At 40.3% G+C, this 17,057-nt stretch overlaps 1 protein-coding gene across 1 annotated transcript; it reads right to left on the bottom strand.

The window, feature by feature from the left end:
- Positions 1 to 5,940: 5,940 nt before the first annotated feature.
- Positions 5,941 to 15,642, bottom strand: LOC140076437 (vomeronasal type-2 receptor 26-like). The gene is made up of 6 exons (XM_072122967.1): positions 15,536 to 15,642; positions 13,350 to 13,641; positions 10,565 to 11,371; positions 9,558 to 9,782; positions 7,664 to 7,787; positions 5,941 to 6,842 (listed from the first exon to the last, which is right to left on the bottom strand). The coding sequence occupies exons 1-6, from the start codon at positions 15,640 to 15,642 to the stop codon at positions 5,941 to 5,943; spliced, it is 2,457 nt and encodes an 818-aa protein (XP_071979068.1).
- Positions 15,643 to 17,057: the final 1,415 nt, after the last annotated feature.

The following is a 17,057-nucleotide window of genomic DNA, read 5'->3' as shown; positions in this document are numbered from 1 at the left end:
TAAATGTATGTAAAATGTATTAAAATGTGTGTTTGCTCACTTTTGTCGGACTGTTCGCCTTTTTCAGGGTTTGCATGGCTTGCACGGCTTGCACAGGTATTTAACAAGTGCCTGCGCCAGGATTTTGGTGCACGTGATCCTTTTTTGGCGCAGCTGCACTGACTTTCATGCGAAACAATTTAGGAGGCGGGCTGACGGTTGGTCCGACTGATTCGGACTGAGCGCGGGATATAACTTTCAAATTGTGTCGCAAGCCCTAACATGCACCACTAAAAAGATGGTGAACTCTGTCAGACTGGAAGCGACATGCAGGATATCGGGCACAAGAACTTAGTGAATCGCACAGTGAATCAGTCAATGCACTTTTGGTGAACTCCAACGGACAGGTAAGTAAATGTGCCCCACTGTGTTTTCACATCTGGTTAATGGGTTAAACCAGTCATGTTCACAAGTGCTACATGTGTACAACTGCCGGATGCTAGAGAAACTTCAATGTATTATCGTATATGCGTCCAAAAAGTGTCTGGAACTCACATTTTTTGGCACAAAAGTGTTGCGGATCATTTATAATGCATTTGCGCCAGAAAGAACAGATGTTTCCGACTATCCCGATTCGTCCGTCTTTTTTTTGTGCAAGTGGGCGTGACCTATATTTTCCACATCATCCGCCACATTTATGTCGTGGTTGCGACAGAGTTAATAAATCCCCCCCCCCCAATCTGTGTAGAGAAAATTCCCTTTCCTTTATCTGTATATGTAATCAAAGTGAGGACAGTTTTAATCAATACTCAAATGTTAAACTAATTGTTTTCATGTTTCATTAACTCATCCCCAACCGCCCACTGATTAAAGACATAATAGGGATCGGGTGAAAAATCTGCAGCAATGTCTAGGGAGAAGGTAGATGTGGATTATTACCGCATCTTCGTTCTCTGAACCTCACAGCATTGTGCTGAAGCAGCGCGATGCAGAGAGGAGGAGATCCGGCACTGCTGCCACCAACCACATGGGGGACATATAAAGTTAAAACACATGTACACAAATTACATATAAATAAATATTTAAAAATAAACATTACTACTCCTCAATTAAATTTTAAAAAATCCTGCTCTATAAAAAATAGCATTGCCCCATTTGCCCCCGACTATACATATTGGGGCACATTTACTTACCCGTCCGCTGGAGTTCACCAAAAGTGCATTGTCTGACGATAATGCACTGTGCCGCGATTCACTAAGATTGTTCGCCCGATATCCTGCATGTGTCGCTTCACCGCTCAGGTCCGCCGGAGTTCACCTTCTTCTTCCTGGTGCATGTAATTGCATTGTCTTGCGACACAATTAGAATCTTAAATCCTGCGCTCAGTTGGATCCTCCGACGGCCCACCCTACAATTTCTGTCGCCACAGTCCGATCGCATAGGACACAATCCCAGCACAAACCCCTCTTAAATACCTGTCAAAGCTGACAAAAGTGCGATCCATGACCCTTAGTAAATAAGCCCCAATATGTTTTAACTATAAATGAAAATTAGCTAATCATTTCATGATCGATTAGCTGAAGCTTTGCTAATTTTTTTTCTAAAGTTTCAGTGCGGTACAGAATTTAATCGGTCTATATTGGTACAATTGTTCCGAAAATTGGTATTGTACATTAGAGTTACCTTAACTCTTATTCTAACCCTACCTTTAATGGGGTTAGAAAATGAACAAAAAAAAAAAAAAAAAGAGGACCTGTTTTATAAAAATCAATGTCTTGGAAGGGGCGATGTACCAATTTCCAGAATAATAGGAGCAACATGGGTTCATCCAAAGTGAAATTGTATGTAAAATCATTACATAATTCACTAGGATATTGAATTGTTTGATTTTGTTCTGGTGTGTTTCATTTAAAAAAAAATGCCTTAAAGGTCTAGTAAAAGGAAAAAAGTCTGCAAAATATTGAAAATTGGTAAACTCTTGTTGCTGCTGTAAAACACTCCATATCCCTTCTCCCCACAAATTTCACAGTAGTTAAACAACTCAATTGTCTACTTCAAGCAGTAAGATACAACCACATTTACATTAAGGTTATTGTCACGGGTGGTCCCGCGGTCCCCGTCGGAGCTCCTGTCCCGTCGACATTGGCTCCGTCAGCGGCTGCTCCTTCCCCCCTTCGGCTGTGCGCGCGCGTCCCCGACAGCTAGGGCGCGCGCGGCAGGTTCTGCAAATTTAAAGGGCCAGCGCACCACTAATTGGCGCTGGTCTTTCCCCCTTAAACTATTTAACCCTGCCTCTTCCTGTTACCCTTGCCGGATCTTTGTGCCTTGCGCCCTAGAGAAAGCTGTATTTGATGCCTTGTGACCCCGGTTCCGTTTCTGATTACGCTCCTTTGCCGCCTGTCCTGACCTGTTGCTACGACTCTGACTACGAACCTGTGCTGCCCGTCCTGACCTCCTGCCTGGCCCCGACTACGAGATTGCCTGCCGATTCTGTACCTCGACCTTGGCTGCCACTGCGGACAAGTCACGCCTGTGGAACGACCTGGTGGTACCACGCCGCAGCAAGTCCGACCCGCTTTGCGGCGGGCTCTGGTGAAAACCGGGTGCCACTTAGACTCCGGTCCCAGGTAGTGGCTTGTGCCATCGTCCGCAGTGGTTCAGAGGATCCACAACCTCTAAGCCTGACAGTTATGAAACAAGTACCATTGAAAATAAATTGCCAGAGTCACCAGGATTCCAAGAATTCATCTCCTGCAATACTAGGCAAAAAAAAACCTGCAGTGTCCCACTTGTTGTCATCTTGAAGTGCTGTTACATGCAAATTAAACCCTATTTAACAGAAGAAGGAGAACCTGAAATCTGTATTTCCTGACCCCCCGCTTTTCTGTGCTTTAGACAAGTTCCCAATTGTCAGGCTCCAGGGGCAGTGGACTGACTGGACCACCACGGACGATGACACCTGGGACTGGAGTCTAAGTGGTACCCGTTTTTTCACCAGTGGTACCCGTTTTTCGCCGTTTGTCCGCGGTGGTGGCAAAGACGAAGGTACAGAGACGTTGAGCAGAATCTTGGTCGGGGACAGGCAGGAGGTCAGGACTGCAGCACAGGATCAGAATCGGGAACGTATCAATCGGTCAGGGAAGGGAGAACGGGATTGAAGTCAACAACAGAACTGGGGTCACGACAGGAATTCAGAATAGTAGCACGGGGCATCAAAAAAGCTTTTTCCCAGGTCTGTGAGGCACAAAGATCCGACAGGGTGTACAAGAAGAGGCTGGCTTATGAAGAATAACCAGCACCGGTCAAAGGTGCGCTGGCCTTTTAAATCTTTGGTAGCCCACGAATGCCCTAGGAGGTGGGAACGCATGCGTCTGACCACCGGACAGGGAACAGGAGCGTGGAGAGGTGAGTTGGAGCTGCTAGGCGCAGGGCACATATAAGGACAACCGACGGGATAAAGATTCCCAACTCCAATAGGGATTACATCATCCCTGGTAACTTCACCTGCACCTCACACAAAGTGGTCTAATTGTGTGTTCCAGATGTCCTACTGGAGGCCACTATGTTGATGAAACAGGGCAGCAACAAGGATGAATTCTCATTGTTACACCATAAAAGAAAAGAGGACAGAGCAACCGGCGCCAAAACACTTTTGCAGCACTGACCACAAAGAAGATTTGAAAGTCCTTGTGTTAAAAGACAATTTCAAATTGTAGAAAGTAGGGTCTGTGAGTACAAGTTTATGATAACATTTAATACTCAAAAAAGTGATGAATGTGTCACGTGGAATTATGTCAGTTTATGACTTAAGAAATGAGCTCCTCAGACCTGGTGGGGTCATCACTGCCATGCACCAGATCTCAAGCAAGGGACACATAGACCATATAATTCCCTAAGTGCTACAATATGTGTACTCTTCTCTCCTTACATTGATTATTCTGTTTCTGATCACTTGTCTTGTCAACTTTAGCGTTACTATGTCCACTTGTGTTGATGTTTTCTTATACCCGATGCTTGATGAAGAGACCTGAGTAGTTCCCGAAAGCTGCAATTGTCATTATCCTTTATAGTTGGCCAATAAAAGGTATCAACAACTGCGAACTTTCAACTTATATAATATATAACAAATCATTTTTTACCAATTCAACAGAAGTAATTCTACATATATGTTTAATATGGATATACAATTCTGAGAAAGACCCTTTGATCAGATGTTTGTGATTAGAGCACAGGTAAGGCAGAGACCATGAAACATCTTCAGTTTGAGAGGCTGAACTTATCCATGAGGAATGAAGTAGATTCACCAACCATTGAATTAGATGTACTTTTGATAGTGAGAAAAAGGAGCCTTAACAGCGATTCAATAAGAATTTATTGATCCTAACATGCTTCAATGTACAAAGAATAAATTTTGAATTAAATGGGTTTTCCCATGAAAGAAAATTCTCGCATCCCTCACAATTTTAGTGATGTTAAAAAATAAAGATCATTTTAACCCCTTACTTTAAAATTTTACTCAGTTTTATTGCTGTTTTAGCTCTTATCACTCCCCAGGCTGGTCAGTGCAAAATTCCAGGGTGTAGGCAGGGACTCTCTTAGAAGACACTTTATGATCCATCTAGTTCTGTGGTGTGACAATGTGGTTACATTATCAGGGTACAGGTGTTTCATAGTCTGCAGCGATTTACAGATCATGGGATATATATGCATAAAAATAGACATCACTTTAAACAATAGGAGCGGGGGCTTGCAGTTTTAGGCTACCTGCATTAAATGCACCTTATATAGGCCACAAAAAACTAACGTACGCTCACATTTTTCACAGTTGATTTGCAGGAGTCTTGCATCTATTTTTCACAGATCCTCATACACTATAGTCAATAAGTGATCTGTGAAAAATGGTTTTCAGTCATGCTCTACCTGTTAACAGATCAGTCACACTTAATAATGCCCGTGGTAAATGATCAATTAAAAAGTATTGCATTTGGTGCAGCTGTGTGCTATCCATTCAAAAAGGAACATTTCCAGGCCATTTTTTACTGTCCAGTGTACCTGCCTTTATTGTAAATTTTACAAATAAAGTAACATGTATTATCTACTTGGTGATGGTATTTAAATTTCCATGGCACCTGATCATATAGAAATACCACTGGTTTACAATTTCTACAAAAATAGTCATAGCCGTTTTGTAACTGAAACTGTAATTTGATTAAATGGAGACAAATGGTGCGAACAAATGAGGCTTTGGTACTGTGAACATCATATAAGACTATAAGATGAAACCCAGATTTAGTCATCAAAAGTCAGTAAAAATATATTTGATGCCAATTAAAACACACACAAGCACAGCACTGCTGCATGCACACACAGCTCTGCTACATCCATTCACTTGTACAGCTTTTCTAAATCCGTCAACTCACTCAAACATACACCTACAGACCTGTTACATCTATTCACTCCTCAATTCTGCTTCATCCATCCCCTCACACACACACACAGCACTGCTTCATCCATGCACTCACACACACAAGTCTGCTACATCCATCCATTCACACAGCTCTATTGCATACATCCATTCACTCAGTCACTCACACGCAAACACTTCTCTTATACATACCTAATCCCAGCATCAGTATTAACCCTTTTCCACCTTTAAAAACTTTCCTCCCATCCGTTACCTAATTCTAAAGAATCAAGGACCTTCCAGTGAAGAAGCATGTGATCAGTCGCAAGCTTCTGACATCTCTCTAAGGAATTATCAGGGATTGGTTGAAGCCCTTTGTCAGCCCTTCACCCAATCTCTAGGACAGTGGTCAGGAGAGTCTGGCAGTGCTGGATCCTCCTGACTTCCAACTACAGGACTAAGGGACTTTATTTCAAGACTTTTTCTTGCTAAAAGGCTCGTCTTATAGTCCAAAAATATGGTGCACATTTAGCATGTCAAATAATACTCCAGTAAGTCTATATAGTCCCTTTTAATACAAAGTTTTTCCTGTTTTTCTGAGGCTTTACCAGAATGATATAACACTTTGGTGCAAATATAGAACATAACATCCCAGAACTAGAGGCCAAGATGGCAAATACCTCAACAGCTACTGTAGATGTCCCTTTAGCACTGAGATATGTCGGAATGAAGAAAGACCAAACACTAAAAAAGACCAACATACTAAAAGTTATCAATTTAGCATCATTAAAAGTGTCTGGTAGTTTTCTGGCAAAAAAGGCAACAATAAAACAAACAGATGCCAAAATGCACAAATAACCCAATATTATGTAAAATGCTATGGCTGATTCCTTATCACACTCAACTATAATCCTTGCTACTTCTGACTGTTTGTTATAATAGATGGAAGGAGGTGTTATAAAAAACCACATAATGCATATAAAAACCTGAATGCTTGAAAAAGTGAAGACAATATACTTAGGAACTTTGGCCCCCACCCAATTCCTTAAGTTTTTTCCTGGTTTGGTGGCATTGAAAGCTATGACTACAATCAGTGTTTTAGCTAGAAGTGATGATACAGAGATGGCAAATGTGATTCCAAAAATTGCTTGCCGTAAAAAACAGGTCGCCCTTTCTGGACGTTCAATAAAAATCAGACAACAAAGGCATGAAATCATCAGAGATAACAAAATAAGGTAACTGAGGTCCCGATTGTTGGCTTTGACTATTGGCGTCTGACGATTCTTCATAAATATCCCAAGAACTACAGCAGACAATGCAGAGAATAAAACAGCAATGAAAGTCAGTACAACTCCGATTGGGTCTTCATAGGACAAAAATATCATATCTTTTTTGATGCATTCTGTCTTCTGGTCATTGGGCCATTGGTCCTCGGGACACTTGGTGCACACATCCACATCTAAAATAATGAAAAATACAATTGACCCTCATTTAATTAATCACTTACACATTCTGGACAGGTGAAAAGTTGCTAAAGTAAATGAATGTCCAATATAAATCATGGTGACCTTAAAGCCTTTAGGATATAGATTCCCTGTAACTTAGTTTAAAGGCCATCTATCACCAGATCAAGGATTGTAAACCCAGCACACTGACACACTGGTGTGCACCCCCTCTGGCAGGATCTGCTTTTCTTTTAGCTTCTTATGCCCCTGGCTTTACAGTTATGCAAATGAGCCTGAGGAGCTCCAGACTCCATTAACTCTTTTGGACACTGGAGCCCCTCAGGCTCATTGCATAATTTAAAAGCCTTTTTTGTAAAGACCAGGGCATAAGAAGCTAAAAGAAGAGCAGATCCTGCCAGATGGGGCACACACCAGTATGTCAGTGTGCTGGGTTTACAATCCTTGATCTGGTGATATATGGCCTTTAAAGAATATTTTATCCTAAAACAATTAAGCTGTCCAAAATCTAGTATGTGCCTATAGCCCCTAATTTCAACTCTCAAAGATGTGTAATGTTTGGGAGTTTTACCCTTTCATGACTGCATCTTCACTTCATGATACAGCAGATGTAAGTATTTTTCCTGTCACCAGTTTTTACCCCACTATCCTAGCAGACCCCTCAAGTAGGGTATATATTTATATATACACATATTTTAGTATTGCCTGTTTTAAGTGAAATATCACCCTTTTAACTATATATATTTTGTCAAAAGTTTAGCGATCCTTTTATCAGAACTAAAAAATCTGACACCCATGTTCTATATTAAAAACATACCTGTTTGGTTGGAGATTTGGCCTTCTGGACAAGGGAGACAATCATAGCAGCAGGTTGGCTGCCCTTCCCGTACAGACTTTCTGTTTCCAGGCCGGCAAATATCACTACACACAGATCGTGGTATCTAGGTGATAAAATTTCATATCTTTATGTAAAAGAAGTTTTATTTTTCACATATACAAAATTACCCCAATCAGAGATGTGTTTAGAATTGTTACAAAGTGGACATTTAACATGTTGACCTGATGATCTCATGGTTGTGAATGTGACAGTTTTGTTGGACTCTGGTTCACCAATGAAAGACACCCCCAGAGCCATAAGCAGAGGGGACATGACTTTGGCATGGGGAGATCTATAACGCTGGAATTTTTTATGTAGTTGTATTCATTTATTATAGGTGGGTTTTGCTTTCAGAGGGCATAGTATGTAGTGTAGAGGGTGGTACTGTGAGAGGGGTGGGGCCCAGCAGTAGATATCACTTCCTGTCCTTTTTCTCTCTTCCTCTTTCTCTCACCAGAAGACCATGTATACCGTAATTAAGAAAACTTTATTGTACATTATTTGTTGGATCCTGACATTCTGTATCTTGTACCATGTAATATTGCTGTTTACTGCATTATGATGAGATAAAGTTGGTTTTATTCTTCTACGCCCAGAGGAAGGGCAATCCTTCAGCAATGGGTTCCCTAGAGGTTTCCTCCACAGGGGTTTTTTCCTCTCCTGAGTGCTGTGGGATGACTCTTTGTGAGTCGTAGCCAGATTTTATGGTTGCCTGGACATTAATTCATCATGTATATGTTCATGGCTTTGATTTAAAAAGAAACATACGAATAGAAACATATATTAAAAAAAAAATGGGAGTCGAATTTAAGTAATAAAGAATAGCATGTTTTGCTATCTGTCACAGGTTTGGAGTTGGCGGTGGAGGAGTTGGGTGGAAGTTGCAGGTGGACTGAAGGATGTCTTAATGGTAATGTCATCCAGGGGCGGGCAGAGTGGTAAAGCACAGGAGTGAGGATCTTCACAAGGGTCACTGGTGCCCTTAAAGTGGACTGGCTCTGCTAGAATGGCAGCCAGAGCATGCCGCCCCTTTATTGCTGTCTAGCCGGGGGCTGTAAGTCAGGCAGCTGGGGATCTCACAACCTACCGGACACAGTGTTTGAGCTGTTATGACAAAGTGAGAGTCCATCCCATATCCAAAAGTCATGTTTAAAAATCTTAAACTAATGATATCCATTTCAGAAAATGGGGGTCATTTACTAAGGAACGAATCGCGTTTTTCTGACGGGTTTACCCGAAAATTTCCGATTTGTGCCGATTTTCCCTGAATTGCCCGGGATTTTGGTGCACGCGATCGGATTGTGGCGCATTGGCGTCGGTATGCACACGACAGAAATCGGGGGGCGTGGCCGTAAGAAAACCCGACAGATTTGGAAAAACCTCCGCATTTAGAAAAAAAAGAAGTGTCGCTTGACACGCGCTTACCTGCACCCAGGATAGGACAGTGAACTTCAGTGCATTCCGATGAACTTCAGCTCAGCAGCGACACCTGGTGGATGTCGGAGGAACTACCTTAGTGAATCCCGGCAGAACCCGAATCCTCCGCAGAGAACGCGCCGCTGGATCGCAAATGGACCAGGTAAGTAAATCTGCCCCAATGTGCCATAATTTCTTGGAAACAATATATTAGTTGAAGTTTACTTTATTGTAACAGTTAGACGGTCTTTACACCAGCCACTGATCCAAAGTTTAAGAATGTACAATCTGCTCAGCTCCTCTTCTCTATATGCTACATGCTACCTGCGTTTGTAAAAGCAGCTCTAGTGGTACATGTGACTGCACCCTGGGAGATTTTCATTAATACATTTATTTCTATTGCTTAAATTGTACATACCTTGGTAAACTTTTTTTCCCAAACTATGGTCGAATTGTTTAAAACAATCTGTCTCCCTCGTGAAGCGTGAAAATCAAAACTCCCCACTCTTTGAGAATTGATGGTCCAATTTGGATAGTGTATAACATTATAAATATCATATCCGACTGATATTTCCCCATCACTGAAGTAAATGTTTTGCCCAACTGGGTTCGTAAAATTTACTTTTTTAAGAAATTTATGCAACTGTAAAAAAAAAAAAGTGGAAATGAAAGACACAAGTGACCAATTTTTTAAATCCAGTTGAGTAGCCTATAAATCAAGGGAATATCCTTTCCAAGAGGGATCTGAGTGAACATCACATTTTCTGGCTATGAAGTAGTGTTAGTGCTAGGGGCCACTGGATAATTCTTCAAGACTTTGGTTGTAACATCACGTTCTCCTAGAAATGTGGTGCCATGGATGGGGAGAAAGGGATTTTGATTTCTATTCTTCTACTTTATGTATTATGTTGATACAGGGGGGATTTACGGATTCTGTCGCAACCTCGACAGTCAGCATCTGAAATCAGACTATGGAAAGCATAGCCCGATGTATTGAAGCAGAGTACGGATGTAAGTAATTAATGCACAGATGGAACTAATCAGTCGGGCACCATAAAAATGCAGAAAAATGAGCGCCAAAATCTTACATGGACTGCGCTACTTTTTTTGATTGATTTTTTCCGGGTCGGTTTTGTGCCAAAATTTGAGCCTAAAAATACCGACAAACTCCACATAAATGTGGCTGATGATGTGGAAAATATAGGCCACACCTTCTTGCTCCAAAAGAGACGGAGGAGTTGGGAAAGTCGAAAAAAAACTATTCTTTCTGGTGCCGCAAGCATTATGCGGCAGAATAAAAGCGAGTTCCGACACTTTTATGGCGCTGATATGATAATACATCTGCCCCAGGGTGTATTTGTATGTTCAAATATATGGTTTCAAATCATCTGTTCAATCTTACTAATTATTTACCACAGTTCTTACCTTCCAACCTTTTAAATCTTGAAATTTGAGCTTATTTTTATCCTGTAGTCTTTCGCTCAGTGGTATCTCTTGATACATTTCATGCAATGCGTAGGCCACTGTATACACAGAATTATATACAATATAACTCATGCCAGTGAATCGTAGGTTACAATGTGAGTACAATATTTTCCTTCCACTTTCCACTCCTGTGCAGTTTCGGTTCCTTGGGTTGAATGGACATCGGTTTTCGCACAGTTCATCCCACCATGTCGTAAATGTATTTCCTGTTGGAAATCTACTTGGACTGACTTGTTTTATAAATTTGATGAATTCTGGGTTCTCATTTTTCTGCATAATGAATCTTAAAGAGCCATTGACACTAGTGTCATTTTCTATGTTAAACATTCGAAAACTAGACTCTGCTGTATGGATCCACACTTTCCCGGGAATGCTTGTTACATGAACATTAAGCTCCAGGTAATAGACGTAATTTTTGGATCCATAGACAAGTATAACATTTGCTGTCGATTTGGCAACGGTTTGCTCAATGTCTTTGATTCTTTCTGGGGTAAAGTCATTAATGGAAGGTACAAGCTTAATAAATTCAATGCAGCCTCCATTTTCCACTATCATGTTTTTAATAATCTTTATTGCATTTATGCTGCCGTCATCATCTGCATATATAATACCAACCCACATCCAGCCAAAGTGCTTCAGTAATGCTATGATAGCCGAGTATAACGTATTTTCACTTGGTACTGTCCGATAGAAGTATGGAAAATAAAGCTTGTTACTCTGTAAAGGTTCCTGTGACATGAAGCTGATCTGCAAGATGTAGAAATAGATAAGTTATGCAGATGTGGCAATCTATCAACTTTGCCTTTGGTGACTGAAACTGCATTTTCCTAGTTACCAGCAAAATTGGCCAGCAAATTTGGGTACCATCTCACTAAAATCTATTCATATGATTGAAGCGATGAGCTTTGCAGTAAAGTACACCCTAATACAATTTGATGTAATGTGTATGGAACTTCCAACTTCCCTTAAAGGGGCTTTCCCACGAAACAAGTTAGGACCCATCCACAGGATAGGGCCCAACTTGGTGATCGGTGGGGATCTCAGTGGTGAGAACCCTACAGATCAATAGAACGGGTGTACAGTGGGCTTCGAGGTACCTCTGTCAGATCCTTTGTTGCTCCCCGACATGAGCAGCCAGACGTGCATGTCCTTGCTGGCCCATTCATTTCTATGGAGCTGATGGAGATTGCTGATCGCCACTGCTCCCCTCATCTTGGGGAGCAAAGAGGGGTCTTACAAAGGTACCTCAGACCCTCTTTTCTCATGATCTATGGGGATCTCATTACTGAGACCCCCACTGATCAGCAACTTACGCCCTATCCTGTGGATAGGACTTTGTGGGAAAACCCCTTTAAACATGGTGAGGAGAGCAAATGACACAATTAGTTTTTGCATCTCCATTGCTCAGTCCATACAGGCACCAGCACAGGTTTCCTCATTAAAATAAACATGGTGCCTAAAGAGATTGCTATCATGTATTGCTAGCTTATCATATATAGAAAGACGACCAATAGTAGGGCATTTGGGGAGTCAAACTGAGCAATATTCACTCTAATTACAGGCAGTCCCTGGGTTACATGCAAGATAGGTGCCATACGTTTGTTTTTTGGCAGAATTTGTATGCAAGTCGAAACTGTATATTTTATCATTGTAGATACAGACAAATTTTTTGTCCCAGTGACAATTGGAGTATCAAAATTTTTTGCAAGGATTATCAACACCTTCATTACAAACACCTTACAGCTGATCATTGCAGACTGGGAGCAAAGTAAAGCATTCAGAGAGGTCACAGTGGGCAGAGGGACCCTTTTTAACTAGGGGTCGTCTGTAAGTCAGGTGTCCTTAAATAGGAGACCACCTGTACTGCCAAATTTCTTAGATTATATTCACTCACGTGTTTATTCTATATAGAGTTTTAGCATTATTGTTTAAATAGGGAAAAATTTGAAACACATTCAATAATTTTATGGCCTAGATATAGGGATGAGCGAAACATCTAAGATTTGATTTGAAGATACTCTGTTGAATTTTTCATAAGATCTGGTTCAGCTCCAAAATAAATGTGTCCAACCCTTTATTTCTTCAATTGTCCTTAAAATCTAGTCCTCTAAAACACAGATTATTATAAAAGTTCTTATCTCCTTTCACTTTCTAAAATATTTACTAAAATGTTCTCTCTTTTTTCCCCCCTCCTAATCTCTTGGATGATTGATAGTTTAAGATAGCCTTCTTTTTAAAAGGTTTTCCTAAAGCGAATCAGTAGGGGTGTAACTTGAGGGGGTGCAGAGGGTGCGGTCACAACTGGGCCCAAGAGGCTTAGGGGGCCCAAAATGTGTCACTTTCCCAATCGAGAAGACTAGTACTATAAACCATATAGCTTCTGCAAATCAAATTGGTTAAATCTATGAATCTCTTGAGTCTCAGGATTGCAGGTTCCCATCCCACTAAAATATCTACTTGGCCCTGGAATAGTGGACATATTACTGTGATCTGGTAGGTTGTGTGCAAATATTAGTGTCTCCATGTGCATCAGGATTACAAACGGTGATTTCAACGATAATGAATGTTCATCAGGTAAAATTTAAATTCAACTCATCATCATTTGTGCAGCTGTTATTTAAGCCTCAATGTACTTCTATCTAATATTTATGGTAATCTCTAATTTTCAAATCATTAAATCAGGCTAATAGTTTTAAAATTTGCATGGGTCCATGTATTTACTTACCTGTGGGTATCTATAGATCCCAAATATATTGGCATATTGTATAGAGAAACTCGAAGCCATGCCTTCAATGACCGCGGCAAGAACACCATATTTGTCACAGTTGTAATTTGGATATTGCTTGGTACTTCCTGAGTAGATACGAACCGCTCCTTGTACAGTTCTGAAGAGGTCCACGTAGGAGTCATACACATTGTAGCCCAGTGTCACATTAGGTAAAATGTTTGGGTTACGATTGATTTCATCCACTGCAAACACCAAACTTAGGAAATTATAAAAATCTTCCAAGAGCATGCTGAAAATATGAAATACCATGAGTGTCATTATATTTAGTCATCAATACATACTTGTATATAGACACACCAACTATAACTACATGAAAGCCCTGAGAGGGAGATTTTAACTTATGCTCGATAATTTAATCAAGGTCTATTACACACATCTGTAAGAAGAGTCAAGGGGCTCTATGAAAGTGACAATGGTTTAGGACTAACCACAATTTAAGACCATTTTCGGTCAAATTCTCAAAAATGCTAAATATTAATTAAATGAAAAAATTTGATTCTCAATGGATTTAGAGTGGTTTTGCTGTTCCAAACTTCCCGTCTCAGATTGGCTCTCATGATTTTTTAAGGGTGTGTATGTGGAGTACATGGTGAGACCTCCTATTCCTTTCTCAATCAGGTATTTCCTCTAACTCTCAGATAAAATGATTGTTAGAGAAATAGATTGCTGAAAACTATTGATCAAAGTACTTGAAAGCAGGGGCATAAATACAGGGGTAGCAGCCATATCAGCTGCTATAGGGTCCACAGTGTCAGGGGGCCACTTAGTCCGACCTGCCACACTGAACAATGCAGGAGGGGCACTGCTATATACATGTTATGCTGTACATTTTACGGCATAATATGTATGTATCAGTGCACATTTTCCACAATACCCAGGAGCTCAGCAATGAAAAGTTGTGTATAAATGTGCAGGTATGAGTGTATATGTATGTGTGTATATATATGAGTATATAAATGTGTATGACTGTATTAGCATGTGTGTGAAAATAGGAATATATTTGTTTAAGGGAAAGTGGGGCTCCATGCCAAAATCTGCTACGGGGGCCCAGCTTCTCCTACTTTTGACCCTGGGTGAAAGCTGTATTGAAGCTTGACAAAAATCATAGGTTGCTGATCACTGGACCAGCAGTTGTTTAAAGGAAACCCACCATGAGGATTCTACTATCTGAAGAAGATATGATGGTAGACTCCTCCTACCTGCCTCTGCCCTAATCTTTAATTTAATAATCCTGGAACCTAACTTGTTAAAAAAACAAGTAATATGTAAGTTAATATGTAAATTAACTGCAGAGGCTACTGGGGCATGGAGTAGCCTTAGCTACCAGTGTCAGGCCAGGCTACTCCACACCCCAGTAGCCTCGGCAGTTAATTTACATATTACTAAAATTTAAGTTTTTAACAAATTCGGTCCCAGGATTAGGGCAGAGGCAGCAGGAGGAATCAACCATCACATCTACTTCTGATAGTAGATTCCTCATGGTTGGTTTCCTTTAACCAGTGGTGGAGGTGGACATCTCAAGTGGACAACTGATTGTGACATTTGTCTCACTGAATCCAACATGGCCATGAACCAGTAAAAGTTATTGGTCAGTATTTGTGTACAGCTTGCTCCCACTTCAGCAGCAGAAGCTTTTCCCCTCTTATGAGTTATCAGATACCTCTCGGTGGACTTTTGATTTATGCTCTCTGGAATCTATGTTGAAGAGGTTTACAGCTGTAAGGATTTCATTTCACTTCATAGGATTGGCAAATGTTCATAACACCTCAAGATAGATGTAACATTGATATTTACCTGTTTTCATCCTCAATAACTTTTTATTATGTAGTTTATAAGGTATTTTAAATTTTTTTTTTCTATAAGCCTGGATTCACATGCAGGGGCTAGCATTTAGATGTTACTTTACAATTGAGATTGTCCTACTGTAAGGTATAGATGTAGAGAGTCATATTTGGGCACCATTCTTAGTAGCCAGTAGATGTCACAGAGTACTCATCTTAAGGCTCCATGATAGCACTGCAAGGGACCATAATGGCCTTCTTTTTTTAAAAACAGATGATAAATTAATACATTTATGGTTTTACTTTTCCAAAGCAGCCAGTACAGAATGGACCAGTTCTCACCTTATCTTCCGTGGTTGAAGATGTGGAGGACTTGAAAAGTTAAAAGCTTCAGTTTTATAGTAAATATGTATATCAAAAAGTCCACCAATAAAAACATCTCCGCTCATGTAGAATGGTCTTTGTGGATATGGTGTCCCAGGCCTGCAACCAACTACTGTGGTCTGACAAGCACCTTCACAGATCAATAGCAGCGTCAATGTATTTCTAAAAATTGTTCTCATACTCAATTTTGGCATGGAAAAAAAATTCTGGATTTTTCTGAGTGCTGTGTATGAGAAATAATTTGGTCAATGCAACAGTGATAGCAATTTCTACACTTTTGTTGCTTTTTCGCTCGAGAAGCCGTAACACAAACAGGTTTTTATAACATATCATTCATATGTATATTATATCCCTACGGGGAAAGTGCTAGGTTATTGTGGAGTTCAAATTGTCACCTTCCAATAGAAACAATTATAATTCCACCTAGTAATTATCAGTCAGCACAAAAGGGCAACTTTCCAGGGAATAAAGTGTAACATAGATTGCTAACTTTCAACAGCAAGTGACAATCAGCTCAACAAATGACTATAATCCAGTTCCACGGACTGTACTTTTGATAGATCTCAAAGGAAAAGCTTTATTGGTCATAACATGGGCTGGACAATTTGAACATATTCTTCAAAACTTGAACTGGACAACTTGAACATATTATTCAAAAAGATATTCTTTCATTAACCTTCTATATATTTTATGTTGCCTATAAAAAATCCTGAAGCTTAAAGGGGGTTTCCGTTAAAATTGGAATGACCCATCCATATCATAGGTCAATAACATCAGATTATTGGGCGTCTAACACCGAGAACTTTCACCAGTCCATCTGCCTCTGGTATCAGAAGCAACACTACTAATGCTGGAACCCGGCTCCGACTTACAAGGGAGCTGGACTGCGGTTACACCACATGGAACTGTTCCTCTAGCTCTGTTTTCGGCATTGCTTATGACAAAAGAGGACAAAAAATGTAGATCAATCTATAATCAATTAAGATCATCAATATCACAATTTGTGGGTGTTTGACATTAGAAATTAAATTAGAAATTTAAAACCTTTCCCAGTTCACCTTTATCACCCTAAGAAATGCCCACCATTTTGATGACGTGTGGTGCCTGTGGTCTGAGTAGGATGTCACGTGGTAGCCAGATGTGAAAGAGTTAAACAGAGCTGTTGAGTCATGTAAGAACCGGTAAAGCTCTGCCCAAGACATTTAAGCCCAAAGGTAGTTGTTTCTCTGTACCTGGAGCTCTTATGGGTGAAAATCATAATTTTAATTTTTTTTAAGTTGAAATGTTCCAAAGGGATGACCTCCTGGTGGACATGTAGAGCAAAACAAAAAGAAACCAAGTATTATAAATACATATATCTACAATTACCTATTTTCCAATAAATGCATGTCCACAATATGCAAAACATTACTGTAAATAGGGATGAGCAGGATTTATTACAGACTTTGGTTCAGGTCCCATGGCACTGATCACAGGCATT

Source organism: Engystomops pustulosus, chromosome 9 (genome assembly GCF_040894005.1).
Source record: "Engystomops pustulosus chromosome 9, aEngPut4.maternal, whole genome shotgun sequence".
In the NCBI taxonomy this organism is placed as follows: domain Eukaryota; kingdom Metazoa; phylum Chordata; class Amphibia; order Anura; family Leptodactylidae; genus Engystomops; species Engystomops pustulosus.
This window is presented reverse-complemented; position numbering and strand designations above follow the sequence as displayed.